This window comes from Dreissena polymorpha, chromosome 3, assembly GCF_020536995.1.
Source record: "Dreissena polymorpha isolate Duluth1 chromosome 3, UMN_Dpol_1.0, whole genome shotgun sequence".
NCBI lineage: Eukaryota > Metazoa > Mollusca > Bivalvia > Myida > Dreissenidae > Dreissena > Dreissena polymorpha.
In genome coordinates, this window is record NC_068357.1 from 149,335,839 (window position 1) to 149,353,832 (window position 17,994).

General features: G+C 35.7%; 1 protein-coding gene across 15 annotated transcripts in view; it reads left to right on the forward strand.

The window, feature by feature from the left end:
- Nucleotides 1-17,994, forward strand: part of LOC127871938 (myoneurin-like) — a 235,836-nt gene that overhangs the window by 55,829 nt on the left and 162,013 nt on the right. Inside the window, exons 5-6 of one of the 15 annotated variants that reach the window (XM_052415228.1) lie at nucleotides 14,658-14,871; nucleotides 16,503-16,551. The exons of 6 other annotated variants lie outside the window; for them this stretch is intronic. In XM_052415228.1, coding sequence (XP_052271188.1) covers nucleotides 14,658-14,857 — 200 coding nt within the window. In that variant the 3' untranslated portion in view covers nucleotides 14,858-14,871; nucleotides 16,503-16,551. Of the gene's footprint in view, nucleotides 1-5; nucleotides 1,511-2,853; nucleotides 3,980-4,297; nucleotides 5,369-5,574; nucleotides 7,375-13,167; nucleotides 13,268-14,657; nucleotides 15,508-16,502; nucleotides 16,793-17,994 lie in introns of those variants that run through there. 8 more of the 15 variants (XM_052415219.1, XM_052415236.1, XM_052415226.1 and 5 more) reach the window with 8 other exon arrangements.

Below are 17,994 nucleotides of genomic sequence, written 5' to 3' on the forward strand. Positions count from 1 at the left end.
TCCAGTACCCAGGTCCCACATGCCCACAACGTTTTCCTGCAAGTACTGTGAGAAGACATTTTTTCTGAAAAGCAACTTCATTCGACACTTGAGAACACACACAGGTGAAAAACCCTTCACATGTCAAGTATGCGGGAAAACGTTCGCTCGCCAAGATGTCCTTAAAAAACATGCTGCCACCCAACATCAATTAGCTGCAGACTGGTCTTATTAATAAATACTGTCCTGTGCCTAACCCTTTACCACATAGATACATATTTTGACGCATTTGTAATCCCTTAGAAAGATAAATTTAATTAAGCCTTTCCCACTCAGAAGCAAAGTGAAAATGGCTATGTGCAAACAGTATTAAACCAGAACAGCCTGTGAGTAACTCCCAGTCTGTTCAGGGTTTATGCTGTTTGCTGCTCATCAGTATCTCAGGTTTGGATTTGAAGCCTTAAAAACTTGAATCTAGTAAGAAAGGTCTTAAATTCAATGTAACTATCTTAGGGGCTACAAATGTGTGAAAATACGTATCTAAGTGGTAAAGGGTTAAATACCTTTATTGCTTAATTCATGTTTAAAAGGCTTCATTTCCAACCCTTTGATACTGATGAGCCACCAACAGCATAAGACTTGGAGTTACTCACAGCTGTTCAGGTTTTATGCTGTTTGCACATGGTGATTTTCCCTTTGGCTCTGACTGGGAAAGGTTAAAGATTATAGCTATGAGGCCAGCAGAGCTGATTTACTACGAACATGTTTGATGATAAGAAGGATTATCAATTCCATTTTCATTGGTTGTTGTAGTTGTTTTTTTTAATGATTTTTTCCTTATTACCGGTATCAGAACGTCCCGAGATTGATTTCCACTTCCGGAGTGTTCTCAAAATCTCCAAAAACAAAAGTACTGGTTCTACCAGTAGACAGACCAATAAGTGTATAAAAATTACTAATATTTTGATGTTTGCAAAGTTGAAATAAATAGGTTTATTAACAATAACATGATGTATTTTGTGTGGAAAAAGTGAATTTAAAGTTATTCATTTACCAGTAAGCAGATTGTTTTGTAATACCCTCAAGCACATTTTTGTCCCCTTACGGGGACTTATGGTTTGCTGTCAGTCTGTCTGTCAGTCCATCACACTTTTCTGGATCCTGCGATAACTTTAAAAGTTCTTTATATTTTTTCATGAAACTTGAAACATGGATAGATGGCAATATGGAGATTATGCACTTAATTTCATTTTGTTCCTTCGTCAAAAATTGTGGTTGCTATGGCAACAAATAAAATAAAAATTTTTTTTTACTGACAATGGTGGAGTTTCACCGGTAGGGGACCATATTGCTTGGCAATCTCTTGTTATTTATGTCTTGGTAAAATAACATGGATGAAATGAACATGATGTAATAATTAAACCGTCTTATGTTTTGGTTACTATGTTTATAAAGAAATAAATAATATGTGAACCTGTTTACTTTCATTCATGAAATAAACTAATATAACAATAAAAGAGACATTGCTCTGCATATTTGTTATTTGATTTTCTCCCTCAAATGAATATGCCTTTATAAAATTTCTTTGACACAAATTCTATTGTTCAATAATGAATTCTTTACATAAACATGTGCTGTAATTGTTCCATGCCTTAATATTATTGTGACGTTTCTATGTGATAAATTCTTTCTAGACAATATTAATCTTTTTATGCCCCCCGGTAGGGTGGCATATAGCAGTTGAACTGTCAGTCAGTGATTCTGTCCGAAAACTTTAACATTGACCATAACTTTTGCAATATTGAAGATAGCAACTTGATATTTGGCATGCATGTAGCAACTTGATATTTGGAATGCATGTGTATCTCATGGAGCTGCACATTTTGAGTGGTGAAAGGTCAAGGTCAATGTCATCCTTTAAGGTCAAAGGTAAATAAAACAAATCCAAGGAACGTAATAAGATAATTATCTGTACCTGCCAAATGATAAACAAATAAAATTAATCAAAGTGGGGCAGTAGAGGGCATTGTGTTTATGACCAACACATCTCTTGTTTTTAAATATATATGTATTACAATCCATTTTGTGACACAATGATAATAATGAAATTCTGTGGAACATGAAAATGTTACACCATAACTTGTCATGTTGTATATTGCAAGTCTGGAACATGCCAGTTCCCCATGGTACCAATTTTCGCGCCACAGGTTTGACTGCCTCAGACACATGCGTAAGCACATAGTAGAGCGACTGTTCCTCTGCAAATACTGCCCAAGGTCATTAAGTCGACAGGATAACATGCGTTCTAATATTGTTATGAAACTGTTCCTGATAGTAACTGATTCATGAGACTTCAGACATTAGAAACTTATACATGAAACCTTCACAATTGGCCAACAATACATGAAACATCTGACATTAGAAATTGGTTCATGAAACATCTGCAATTGATAACTGTTGCAAAAGGTTTCAGTGTTTTGTGGTTATATGTTTTGTATTGCAAACATTTGTTTACCAAATAAATATGTTCTTTCAATACTAACAACTGCACAGGCTCATCTGGGACAACACTACCCACATGCATTAAGCCCGGTTAGCGCTGGAACCGAATTTTAAAGGCCTTTGCAAACAGTTTGGATCAAGATCAGACGCCACAAAACGTGGCGTCTGATCTTGATCCAAACTGTTTGCTATTCTGTTAGTGGTTTTTGAAAAAAATTGAAGAAAATGCTAATTTTAGAAATTCAGCAGACGACATTTTTACCAGATGACAAATTTCCCAGCATGCAAAGTGTTAACTTCCCATTAAGCCCTGTTTTCCCAGAGCAAGGCTCATATTTTGACATCATGTAATTAGCTTTTCTTGTTTTGTAGCTGATCCCAAGAGGAGGCTGTTTTGTGACCTTTGCTCCAAGACTTTCTTCAATCACTGGCTGTTGAAGCGTCACATGAAGATCCATACTGGGGAGAGACCGTACCAATGTCCAGTCTGCCAGAAATCCTTCAGCCGCAATGACAACATGCGTGCCCATCTTGCTTCAGTGCACATGGCGAGTTTATTATGACAAGAATTGCTTCAGCAGCAATGACATGTGTGCACATCTCGCTTCCGTGCACATGGCGAACTTATTGTGACGAGAAATGCCTTAGCCCCAATGACAACATGCGCGCACAAATCGCTTCAGTGCACATGGCAAACTTATTATGACGAGAAATGCTCTAGCCGCCATGACAACATGCGGGCTTATCACGCTTCAGTGCACATGGCAAACTTATTATGACGAGAAATGCTATAGCCGCCATGACAACATGCGGGCACATCTCGCTTCAGTGCACATGGCGAACTTATTGTGATGTTATATGCATTGTAGGCAAATCCCTATTGCAATACTGAAATGACAACAGGCGTGCTTATCTCCCTTCAGTGCACATGGCGAACTTATTATGACGAGAAATGCTTCAGCTGCAATGACAACATGCTCGCACACCTCGCTTCAGTGCACATGGGCAACTTATTGTGATGTTATATTGTACAGTTGCAACAATATGGCAAACCTGTATGATAATACAATGGATTCTTAAAAAAACAACATGCATACAAGAACAGTAAAAGTTTACATCTTGAATAAATATGAGCTGGCCAAGGTGAAAACCAGTCTGAATGCATTTGCATAAAGTATCATCACAGAGAAGTCTGTGCAGTCAGCACTGGCAAAGAATGGACTACTTTTTCCCCTTACACTAGATTTTCATTTAAGAGAGACTTTCTTTTTTTAAACAGAAGGATCATTCTTAAATAACCTGTGCAGGCTTCACAGACTAATCTGGGATGACACTGCATTAAGCCCAGTTTTCCCATATGCCTGGGTATAAATAAACTGAGCATGGGATCTGTCATGTACCTTGTTCTCAAGTTTTTGTTGTTGAATTATTGTATCATTGTGCATTGTTTTTGTCATGAAATAATTATGAAAGTGATGACATTTATTTTGCAAGAAATAAAGACTGAGTGCCTGTTATATCTTTAAATACAAAAACAAATTGCTGTTGAGTTGTGTTTTTTTTTAATGAATGCCTTATTGAACTGTTGTGTTTTCATGCCTTATTTACATGTACTTGTGATGATTTATATCATAATATGCCTAATTGAACTGCTCAGCAGTTCACAGAGAATACATGGTTGATATCAAGATGGAGAAAGCTTACGCAGAGAGGCCTTGAAAATGAAAGTAGAGCAAGGTTTAGCACATTTTGTAAGGATTGCCTTGTGAAAAGCACTATGACTTCACTTATTTTAACATATCTTTTTTTCCTCTAGGTTTGGACAGCAACGAGTACACCTGCACTATTTGTGACCGTACATTTAACACAAAGGGGAACTACAAGAGACATATGACGATTCACTCAGGAGAGAAGCCATATAAATGTCAAGTGTGCTCGAAATGCTTTAGAAGAAAGGACAATTTAAAAACACATGCCATACAGCATCTTAACCTCTACAAAATGTGATAGAATGATATTTACAAACCATGTTCCAAACCAAACTCTTTTAATATTACTTGATGTGCTTTTTTTGTGATATGTAAGCTCATGTTTGAGTCTTTTGTAGTGAACATAGGCAAAACTAAGAAAGCACTCAATGACTGTCAAAGTTACAGGTATTGCAACAAGAAATAAGTTTCTTTCTGACATCTAAAAAATGTATTCATGTAGGATAATTATGATGGTTACTGGGCTTGCAACATGAAGACCAATTCTCCACAGACTATTTTGTTTCCACAGCATGTCTTACGCATACCTATGATTGTCCAAATAAGTATGCTGGTTATTCAGGAGGCAAGAAAAAAGCCTCATTTGTCAAGGTAATAGAGTTATGTTACCTGAGTGAAGCACTTTTCCATGTAATATCTAGAATACTTTAAGCCTTTAAGTTGGGGTCATATATTGAAATATATGAGTATCTTGGTTAGTGCTGATGGAAGAAAACCCTGTTTCAATTGTGAGGTCAAAGACATTGTCAGAGGGGCGTGTGACATTAAACAATCTCCTTAACAATTGCAGGTTATGATAGTTTGGCTGCAAGTTGGGGCCAGGACATACATTTTGGTATGCAACTTTTTTTGTATACATGTCAAACATTTAACATCTTGTCATGTACAGACACTTCTTTATTTATTCATTTTGGTGTACTGTACAAAATGTCTGTATGAGACTTCCAGTAATTTTTGTTTTTGTGCATTAATTTTATTCTGTTTTGTGATATTGCTTTTTATACTGTATTTTATATGTGCATTTTGGTTAAGTTCATGTTAATTAAGATTATTTAAATAGACATAGTATAATATGATGAGGAGTTGTTAATAATAAATTAATTTTTCTAACAAGTTAACACATACTTATCTTACTATTAATTTTATATCTCTCTGCATGTTTCAGCGTGGAGAATCTTTAAACACAGCAACAATAACATACCATTACTGACCTCTGTTCTCATATTTCAGCACGCAAGAGCAACATACCATTACTGACCTCTGTTCTCATATTTCAGCACGCAAGAGCAACATACCATTACTGACCTCTGTTCTCATATTTCAGCACGCAAGAGCAGCCAGCATGTGTGCCAGTACTGTCAGAAGGTTCTTCAGAGTAACTCACACCTGGTACGTCATCTCCGGGTCCACACTGGGGAGAAACCTTACCAGTGTACGCAGTGTGGGAAACGATTCTCCGTGCATAGCTCACTGAAGTCTCACATAGTCATACATTTGAAAGACATGGACATCATGAAGTTTTGAAACTGTAAGACATGGACATCATGACGTTTTGAAACTATTAGACATGAACATCATGACGTTTTGAAACTATTAGACATGGACATCATGATGTTTTGAAACTGTTAGACATGGACATCATGAAGTTTTGAAACTGTTAGACATGGACATCACGAAGTTTTAAATGACAGGAAAACCCTCCAGTTTTGAAAGACATAGAAATCAAGAAATTTTACAAGAGAAGAAATCATGAAGTTTTGAAAGACATAGAACTCATGAAGTTTTGAAAGACATAGAACTCATGAAGTTTTGAAAGACATAGAAATCAGGAAGTTTTGAAAGACATTACAATCTTGAAGTTTTAAAAGACATAGAACTCATGAAGTTTTAAAAGACATAGAACTCATGAAGTTTTAAAAGACATAGAACTCATGAAGTTTTAAAAGACAGGACTCATGAAGTTTTGAAAGACATAAAACTTATGAAGTTTGGAAAGACATAGAACTCATTAAGTTTGGAAAGACATAAAACTCATGAAGTTTTGAAAGACATAGCTATCAGGAAGTTTTGAAAGACATTACAATCTTGAAGTTTTAAAAGACATAGAACTCATGAAGTTTTAAAAGAAATATAACCCATGAAGTTTTGAAAGACATAACACTCATGAAGTTTTAAAAGACATATAACCCATGAAGTTTGGAAAGACATATAACACATGAAGTTTGGAAAGACATAAAACCCATGAAGTTTGGAAAGACATATAACCCATGAAGTTTGGAAAGACATATAACCCATGAAGTTTGGAAAGACATATAACTCATGAAGTTGTGAAAGGCTTGGGAATCAGGAGGACTTTTGAAAGAAATAGAAATCATACAGTTTTAAAAACATGGAAAAATGATGTTTCAGACATAGAAATCTGGAAATGTTGAGACTTTTTGAGATTTTTTTAAATAGGAAATAGTACTCCGAGAAGGGATCAGTGAAGAGAAACTCAGATGTGCACTTGACGGACAAAGAGTTCTTAAAGTTTTTTTTTTAATTTTGGTTTTCTATTTGCATATTCATTGCACCTGGGTGTTCAAAGAACCAGTTAAAACATTTTTTCTGCAAAGGTTTTTTCCCCATAGTTAAAATTATTTTTGCAACCCACAAGGAATGTGGCCAGCTTTTCCATAGAAGAAATGGCAGATGTTCATGAAGTGTTAAGACTTATGTTTAGTAAGATGCATGTTGAAGTTACTCGTTCTGAAATGTTTAACATATGTTTAGGATTTTAGATTTAAAAATGTAACATTTTCCTAAATCTTGAAATCTTTTGTTGTCAAACAAGTTTGATACAAGATTCAGTGTGAGAAAAATAATAGACTCCAGAACAATTTAAAGTCCATATAATTGATATGCAGGATTGTGTATTTGACATGAACAACCTTTGTGAACTGTGTTTAATGTACTTTTTAGGACAACGTTTTTCATTTTGAAAAATAAGTGAAGAAACATGTCTGTAATTTCACTTAAGAATCCATTAATATATCACAAAGCTGATCTAAAATATTATCTATGCTAAAATATGTCATTCATGTTTTAATATGTTATTCTTGCAATAAAACAGATGTTCATTTTTGGTTTGTGTTTTTTTGATACAATTTGTATGTTAAAAACAAATCAATGTTAGTAATACAAAAATGTCTTCATTTTCACCTTACATCAAAACTAAATTGTCACATTATTTATGTTATTTTTTTTTACATTTGAAATGCTTTTTGTAAAACTTATAATAACAGTTATTTGTTTAATTACAGTTACAGATAATTTAATTTTTTACAATAGACCCATTGAAGTAATCCATTATGAATCTTGACATGAGTCTAGACAGTTAGGTCCAATACTTTTAAAAATGGAAATCAATTTGAACCAGTTAAAATTGCTATTGTTATTCTACTGTCAGAAACTAACTACACATCTAAAACAATTATACCAATTCAGTTACTAGAAATGTCTTATGCTGCCAGTGTCAGAATCCTAAAACACATCTGATACAATCATTAATGTTTCAGTCCGGGTAAAAGGTGGCTATGTGTGTACAACGTGTGCGAGACACTTCAAGTCCCGGACCCTCATGGAGCGCCACACGATCACCCACACAGGAGAGAAACCCTGGGAGTGTCTAGTATGCGGGAAACGCTTCAACCGGAAAGGGAACATGAAAGTGCACATGCTTACACACACAGTGGAAAAGGGTCTGATGTAGGGATGGGAATTAGGACTCGGTAGATGGACGGGTCTTATGTAGGGATGGGAATTAGGGCTCGGAAGATGGAAGAGTTTAATGTAGGGATGGGAATTAGGACTCGGTAGATGGAAGAGTTTAATATAGGGATGGAAATTAGGACTCAGAAGATGGAAGGGTCTAATGTAGGGATGGGAATTAGGACTCGGTAGATGGACGGGTCTTATGTAGGGATGGGAATTAGGGCTCGGAAGATGGAAGGGTCTAATGTAGGGATTGGAATTAGGACTCAGAAGATTGAAGAGTCTAATGTAGGGATGGAAATTAGGACTCAGAAGATGGAAGGGTCTAATGTAGGGAAGGGTATTAGGGTTCGGAGGATGGAAGGGTTTAATGTAGGAATGGGAATTAGGACTCAGAAGATGGAGGGGTCTAATGTAGGGATGGGAATTAGGACTCGGAAGATGGAAGGATCTAATGAAGGGATGGGAATTAGGGCTTGGAATATAGAAGGGTCTAATGTAGGGATTGGAACGGGGACTTGGAAGATGGAAGGGTCTTATGTAGGGATGGAAATTAGGGCTAGGAATACGGAAGAGTTTAATGTAGGAATGGAAATTAGGACCTGGAAGATGGAAGGGTCTAATGTAGGGATGGGAATGAAGGCTAGGTAGAAGGAAGGGTCTAATGTAGTAATGGGAGTTAGGACTCGGAAGATGGAATGTAGGGATGGGAATTAGGGCTCGGAAGATGGAAGGGTCTTATGTAGGAGTGGGAGTTAGGACTTGGAAGATGGAAGGGTCTAATGTAGGGATGGGAATTAGGGCTTGGAAAATGGAAGGGTCTAATGTAGGGATGAGAATTAGGACCTAGAAGACAGAAGGGTTTAATGTAGGGATGGGCATGAGGACTTGAAAGATGGAAGGGTCTTATGTAGGGATGGGTATTAGGACTCGGAATATGGAAGGGTCTAATGTAGGGATGTGTATGAGGGCTCCGAAGATGGAAGGGTCTAATGTAGGGATGGGAACTCAGAAGATGGGGACTCATAAATGGGATGAAATGAGCTGCAGTTTGGGAAAACAGGACTAAACAGTCTTATGTAGTGATCTATGCAACAAATAGAGTTTTCAAATTGTGTTCTTCCACTCATTCAATTCCCTTCTTTAGGATACGAATCAGTGATGAAGAATCAACTTGGAACTAATTTTTTCTGTTGAACTTTACCATAGAAGAATGACATGAAACATGCTTACCGAAATGTTTGAAAAGGATCTAATGTAGTGATTGGTATAAGGCTGAATTTAAGTCCAGTTTTTAGCTCGACTATTATATATGAAATATATATAGTGGAGCTATCCTACTTACCCCTGCGTCTGCGTTAGCGTGCAAATGTTAAAGTTTTCGTACTACCCCAAATATTTTCTTTGTCCCTTGACATATTGCTTTCATATTTTGCATACTTGTTTACCAACATAACCCCAACCTATAAACAAGAGCAGACAACTCTATCAAGCATTTTTTCATAATTATGGCCCCCTTTCCACTTAGAATATGCAGCAAATGTTAAAGTTTTTGCACTAACCCATTTATTTTCATTGCCCCTTGAAATATTGCTTGTATATTTTGCATACTTGTTTACCAACATGACCCCAACCTATAAACAAGAGCAGACAATTCTATCAAGCATTTTGTCATAATTATTGCCCCTTTTATACTTAGAATATGCATATTATTGATAAATCTATGTTAAAGTTTGCGTACTACCCCAAATATTTCCTATATCCTTTGACATATTGCTTTTATATGTTGCATACTTGTTTACCAACATGGCTCCAACCTATAAACAAGAGCAGACCACTGCGTCAAGCATTTTGACATAATTGTGGCCCCTTTTACACTTAGATAATTGAACATTTTGCTTAAATTGCCATAACTTCTTTATTTATGATCACATTTTATTATTACTTTGACAAAACAACACTTACCTGAATACCACAATGAATTCAACTCAAACAATACCCAACGCCCCTACCAGAACCCCTACCACCCCAACCTCAGCCCCCCCCCCCCCCCAAATCATCATCTAATAAATTACCACAAACCACATTATACCCCCCTCTCACCCTCAACCCCAATTTTGTTTATTTTTTTTTAACATCATCTAATAAATTACCCCACCCCACATTATACCCCCCTCTCACCCCCACCCCCCCTACCCCCCACCCCCCAAAAATATTTTTTTTTTAAACATCAACTCAAAAATTACCACATCCCACATTATACCCCCCTCTCATCCCCCTACCCCCCCCCCCCAAATGTTTTTTCCCCTTTTTTTAGTCCCCTACCAGTTTCACTGAAGGGGACTTATGGTTTGCGCTCCGCCAGTCTGTCTGTCAGTTTGTCCTTCACACTTTTCTGGATCCTGCGATAACTTTAAAAGTTCTTCATATTTTTTCATGAAACTTGAAACATGGATATATGGCAATATGGACATTATGCACGTAATTTCAATCCGTTCCTAAATCAAAAATTATGGTTGCTATGGCAACAAATAGACTAGAAATACTGCTGAAAATAGTGGTTTTCTGGATCCTGCGATAACTTTTAAAGTTCTGAATATTTTTTCATGAAACTTGGAACATGGATAGATGGCAATATGGACATTATGCATGTCATTTCATTTCGTTTCTATGTCAAAAATTATGGTTGCTATGCAGCGATTTTCCTCCTTCTTTATAAAGTACCGGTAAACGGCACTTTCCCAATGACGAAAAAAATACAAATTTCCCAATTGCTGTCCTTAAATTCCCAATTAAAGTTAAAAAAAAAAAAAAAAAAAAAAATTTTTTTTTTTTTTTTTTTAAAGCAACATTTAGTTAGTTTCCCTTTGCAGCTCTATAGCTTGAACCTAGGTTTATATTATATTGACAGCTTGAAAACACTTGTTTATCAATTTGGAAGTATTTGGGAGCAAAAAATCAAATACACCAATTTCCCAATTTGAGGTTTTCACGACTCGATTTTTCCCAATTTTGAGGTTTTCACGACTCGATTTTTCCCAATTGGATCGGTACGGGTACTTTTCCCAATTGGACAAGGAAAATCGCTGCTATGGCAACACATGGACTAGAAATACTGCTGAAAATTGTGGTTTTCTGGATCCTGTGATAACTTTGTAAGTTCTTAATATTTTTTCATGAAACCTGAAACATGGATAGATTGCAATATGGACATTATGCACGTTATTTCATTTTGTTCCTACGTAAAAATTCCTGTTGCTATGGCAACAAATATATATATAAAAATCTGGAATTTCTGACAATGGTGGAGCCAGTAGAGAATAGTCGAGCGCGCTGTCCTCTGACAGCTCTTGTTTATGCCCCCTTTCGAAGAAAAAGGGGTATATACATTTTGTGTAGTTTTCGCACTGTCGTCTGTCACACTTTTCGTGTCCGATCTCTAATTCAAATAGTTTTCATCCGATCTTTACGAAACTTGGTCAGAAGTTGTATCTAGACAATATCTAGGTCAAGACCGAATATGGGTCATGCATGGTCAAAAACTAGTTCATGTGGTTGAAAAAACAAATCCAAGGGAAGTAATAAGCTTTAAATGGACATAATTATCTCACCCGCCAAATTATATATTTTTGTTAAATAAATCAAAGCGGCGCTGTAGGCGGTATTGTGTTTCTGACAAACACATCGTGGTAAAAGGTCAAGGTCATCTTTCAAAGTCAAAGATAAAAATCCAAGTTATAAGCTTTAAAGGGAGATAATTATTCAATATTGAACATAGCAACTTGATATTTGGCATGCATGTGTATTTCATGGAGCTGCACATTTTGAGTGGTGAATCTGCAGTCATGGTAGTGACTTTTAATTATTTGCTACTAAAAATATAGATTTGTTAGAGACAATTATTTTCAAGGGAAGTAATTTATATAATTATAAATCTCAGATTATATATATCCTTACCAAGAATTTTAGTTCTGTTCTGTCATTTTTGACTGTCTACAGACCCCCCCCCCCCCCCCCCCCCCCCCCGGTTGGATTTGACAAAATCCAAGGGAAGTAATAAGCTTTAAAGGGAGATGATTTCTAAACCTGCCAAATGATAAATAGACATTTTATTTCAAAGCGGCGCAGTCGGGGGCATTGACGAACACATATCTTGTTTCATAATGTGGCTCAAATGATAATGTGGACCTGTGTGCAAGATTGATTTAATATATATATATATATGTCTGAAATGAAATGGAAAACTTTGTGGGCGATCTGTACAATGAATGTTGAAATATGTACCAACATAATTTATTGTTTTAATTAAAATCTATGCTTCAAGATCTTCCATACAAAAGCTTTAACATAGAAGAACTACATGTATACATATTATAATGAACATAATGTGTGTCTCTATAGATACTTAATGTTGATAAGAAGATATATTGTTATGCACTCAGTTACATTCTGAAGCTTTTGTGTTGGTAAAAATTGGCTTTTCATTTGCTTAATGTTTTCTAAACATAAAATAAATGAAATAAAAAATATATATAGAGAGTTAATGGATAAATTGTTTATTTTATTTAGAAACCGTTTACATTTGTTGACTAAAAAATACATCCCCAGTTTATTTAAATGCTAATTTGATTCCATTAGCTGCTTCATTTGTAAACGGGTCTTAAGCCATGTGGGGTCAGTGTTCTCCAGACCAGCCTGGGTGTCCATGCAGTCCTATAAGGAGATGCACCGTTAGCTATAAGGTCACAGAGTACTATATGGTCTCATAAGGTGCCAAGGTAGCTTCTGACCAGACTGGGCGGATGTGGATGGCCATACATTACAGAAGATCCGTTTTTGCATGATGCAGCTCAAATTGTGTTGATGATAAAGTAATGTAACGATTATTGCAAATAAGGGATTGGCCTAGTTGATATGGATTCGCCTAGCATCGGGAGGTCCTAAACTCAATCATTCTGGGAGCGTTCAGTATTTCCTCTTCATATAAACCAAGTTCTGTATCTGCTGCGGAAGCAGACATACGTAGTGGCTCAATAAGATTTAGGCTTTAAAAATGTTGTTTTTTTCACATGTACTGGCTGAAATCACAGTTTACAAATTGTTTGAAATATTGGGGAAAATTATTAACTGTTTTATTAAGAGACATTTTTCCACTTTGTTCCAGTTACCTCGGCTGATGGCTACAAGTGCCTGTTCTGTGGAAGATTCTGTAGGACCAAGACTGACATCATCAGACACACACGAACACACACCGGTGAAAAACCGTACGAATGTAACATCTGTAACAAGCGGTTCGCTCTCAAATCCAACATGAAGGCTCACATGGTGACACATACGAAGTTTCTGTCTACGTAAAGGAGGCTGTGACAAGAGCAGGATTTAATAAATCTTAAAGTCTTTATATTTTGTTGCAGAGGCTGTAAATCTTCATGATGGGAGTCTGGGACAATTACAAAGAGTGTGATTTAGTAAATCTTTTAGCCTGTCTTTTGTTTTAGAAAGATGCAAGGCATTCTCTAAATTTTTTTTATTATTAAAATAATCTGCCCTTCTAATGGAGGCTTTTTTTAACAAAAATTAGTCCGATTTTGCGCATGGTCACAGCCTGTCTTTCTTACTTAGAAATTTTATTAAACCATGCAGGTTTTTTTTACCTTATATAACAGACGCCGAATATCGTCGTCTTTCTCCACCAAACTAGGCTGGTTTTTTCCCCTTTCCGGACCAAACAATTCCCCCTACAACAAAAAAAAAATATATTTGTTTTTGTTTTTTTAATGGAAAGATGTGTTATATAATATCTCAATTCTATTTCAATTTAATCTGGTCAAACATACTAAATTATGAAAAAAGCATTAAAACAGTTTTTATTTTTTCCCCAAATATGTCTCTTTCACCCTCTATTTTCCCCTTACACCCAGCATCCAGCGTCTTCCCCTTTGTCTAAAAAAAACAACCTGCCATGACCATGATGGTTCATACATGTACATTTACACAGATGTAGATTTTTAAAATCCAATGATTGTACATTTCTATGAAAGCTTATGTGGCAACCTGATATCCCATAATGGAGGAAGGATATCCCATAATGGAGGAAGGATATCCCATAATGGAGGAAGGATATCCCATAATGGAGGAAGGATATCCCATAATGGAGGAAGGATATCCCATAATGGAGGAAGGATATCCCATAATGGAGGAAGGCAACATGTAGTTCTCTTAAAATCCAAATAAAAGGCATACATTACCACCCATATAATGCAATTGGAAATTTCTGAAATAATAGCTATTATTGTCAATAAATCATATCTTGTGATACATCTAGAACCATATACATTTTGTACAAACACAAACAATAAAGTCATGAAAACAATTGTGTTAACTTTAGTTATCATATTTTGCGACTTACACAATCTGACTAGTGATTGGTGTTGGTTAGCCTTGAATGTGCAACCATGTAAGCATGCCGAGACATGTTTTAAAGGAAATGTTTTTGTCAGCAAATAATAAGAATTGGCCTCTGAACATTCAGGGACCTCCTTCTAAGGTGCTTGCTACCCTACCCAAGATGTGATACCATGAAATGATGTATGACGATTTGAATGACTAAAGAAATTCTTGAATACAGTTTAATGTTTTTGGCACTGTTTGCAGGCGCCAGTCAGCATGTGTGCACAGTCTGTGGGCGACATTTCCGGTTCAACTGGCAGGTGGTCAGACACATGAGAATACACACTGGAGAGAAACCCTTCCCTTGCAGACATTGTCAGAAGCGCTTTTCACGAAAGGACGCACTGAGGGAGCATTGCCTGTTGAAGCATGGAATGGACTTGAGAATGACATGTCCAACATGAATTGACTTTATGATGTGATTTGATTTACGTTGTCTTTAGCTGTGCTTTATGTTATAAGTTGCTTGTGTGACATGACTGTCTTGGAATATAGTGCCATCAATTCTTTGTAAATATTTCTGGTTATTAGAAAAACACACAACTATTTGGCACAAAAGTCTTTTAAAATTACCATTACTCTGGTTACAAGATGGCCACCAATCCAAGATGGCCATAAAATGCAAATGTTTTTTTTTCTAGACAGGAAATGTTCTTCATGACAACAGCTTAATTAATTGATTTTGTATTCTTACAACTTTGATGTAATGTTTGTTGCATAAAGAACATTATTAGAAATGTAAGCAATCACCCGTTATGCTTACAAAAGTATGATAAGGTGTTCGTTACATAACAGATAGATGGAATTGTGCCTCATTTTTGTCTTTCAAATTTTCAAACACCATTTTGTCTAAGTCTTGACCATCAAGAAAACTGTAAATATTAACACTTCCTTAATGACTTATTACATTGAGAGTTGGCCTGTCAACTTCTTATATGAGCTCTGTCATGCAAAAATATGTCTTATGCCTTGACCCTTTACCACTTAAGATACGTATTTTGACGCATTTGTAGTCCTTTCGAAACTTAAATTTAATTAAAGACTTCTTACTAGATTCAAGTTTTAAATTCTTTATTTCCAACCTTGAGATACATATGAGCAGCAAACAGCATGAAACCTGAACAGACTGTGAACAGACTGCGAGTTACTCGCAGGCTGTTTTGGTTTTATGATGTTTGCACATAGCCATTTTCACTTTGCTTTTGACTGGGAAATGGTTAAGTGGCCTGGTTAACTGCATACTTGTCTGTTGGTCAACCAAGTGAGGAGCTGTCTTGTCTGCTATATAGAATAAAGGTTTCTTGGTCTCATAAGTGTAGAGGGTAACTCCAGACCAGACTTCATGAATGCTGCATATGGCAAAAGACCCATTTTTGAATGAATTATTTACCAAATTGTGTGAATCTGTTTTTTGATAAATCACTAAAAATGGAACAATAGCAAATCTCTTTCCTTTTAAGCTGTATATATAGTTGCAACATAATTAGTTTGTATATGCACTCAACATTCCTATATTTCTTGAACAATCATTGGTAAGTTTTAGCTTATCTATTTTCTCCTAAATAATTGAAAACAGACAAAATATTTGCTAAATGTATGCCAATATATTTCTGCTTAAGCTCATGTGTAACAAGTTGTAATAACTGTGTGCATGCACTAAGTAGGAAGCACAAGGACAAAGTTTTATCTGAAAACAGGGCCATATTTTAAGTACCTTCCATATCATTTGTATACATTTCAGGCAAATGTTTCCTCTGTGACGGATTATTACCCTACTTAACCATGTATGACACTTAGTTTTACACTCCTCTATTTCGGCATCAAAAAATGGAGTTTGCGTTATTTATAGTTGTGCATAATACATGGTAGAGTACGATATAGATGTGTCCTTTCTAACTCTTTGTTAACTTATACTAATTGAAAACATCTTCATCTATTTTATCTTAATTAATAAATACATGTGTAATAGCTCTCAAAGATAAAGCAAGTTGAATTAAAACAAGTTCTCAATGATAGAGCTAAAAGTTTTCATTTTTCTTATTTATCTAGGCTCAGGTGCTAGCAGATTTGCATGCCAGTACTGCGGTCGTCGACTGACGTCCAACGCTGACCTGGTGCGTCATACAAGGATACATACTGGAGAAAGGCCGTTCTCCTGCCCAGTTTGTGGGAAGAGTTTCAGCAGGAAGAGTACCTTGAAGACTCACTCGATCGTTCATCTCAATGCTAATTTTTAGATGTGAAAGGGCGCCAATAAATCGATAATGATAATACTTCTACCAGGATGTCTGCGTTAATTGAACAAAGCATCTTAATTAATAATAAAGATGTGAAATTGGTGATTTCTTTCTTTATAATTTTTTTGACATACATGTATTGTCATGTTTTCTCATGTGAAATTGGTTTGATTTATTGTTGATTTTTATGCCCCCTTTCGAAGTAAAGGGGGTGTATAGTTTTCGCACTGTCAGTCAGTCTGTCATACTTGTCGTGTCCGCTCTCTAATTCAAATAGTTTTCATCCGATCTTTACCAAACTTGGTCAGAAGTTGTATCTAGACAATATCTAGGTCAAGTTCGAATATGGGTCATGCAGGGCCAAAAACTAGGTCACGGGGTCACTTAGTGTATTTCAATAACTTCTATCAAAGCGTTAATTGGGGGCATATGTCATTCTATGGAGACAGCTCTTGTTTTCCCATGTTTTTGCACATATCATCATGTGTGGAATCTGAAGACAGACTTGATCGTGCCTCTCAATGCTAATTTTAAGATGTGAAATGGATGATTTTCCTTCAGTGTTTTTTTTTTTCACATATCAAGTTTCTTATGTGACATTGGTTTGCTTTATTGATGATTTTTTTCCACGTTTCTTCACATATTATCATCATGTGTGTAACTGATGTCAACACTGCAACATATAAATGCTACATGTAGTTTAATTCATTGGTGGTAGTCTGCACATTAGGTTGAATGTAGTTTTAAGCAATCCTGACATATATTGTCATTTGCCAATATTTAGCATATTCTTTATGGTCTACCAAATCAGACATGATAAGATGATACTTTGCAATATTATAATGCTGTGTCATAAAAATTCATGTGTGCTTATTTATGTTGTTAAATGTAGGGCAAAAAATTCAAAAGAAGTTCATACATGTAACATGTTTTTTATATATTTTTGAGCATACCACATTACTTTAATAAAAAATAAATATGTCAACATCGGTCTTGCTTTATTGGATCTTGAAATAATTGAAAAATACCATGATAATGAATATATTCACTTGCTGGATTCCAGAAAAAGTGGAACATTATCAAAATACTGTTATATCTGATTCTCTGAACCCATAACAAATGGAATATCAGATTATTTATGTTAGAAAGGAAACAATTCAAACTGCCTTTATGCTATGGCTTTATTTTATCTCTATAATGCTCCAGTCAAATTAAAAATCCTGCAATGTCTTATAAGGGTACCTTTTTTAATTAGAGTAAATGATATATATTTTTTATTGTAAGAAATGCATTTAATTTTATGT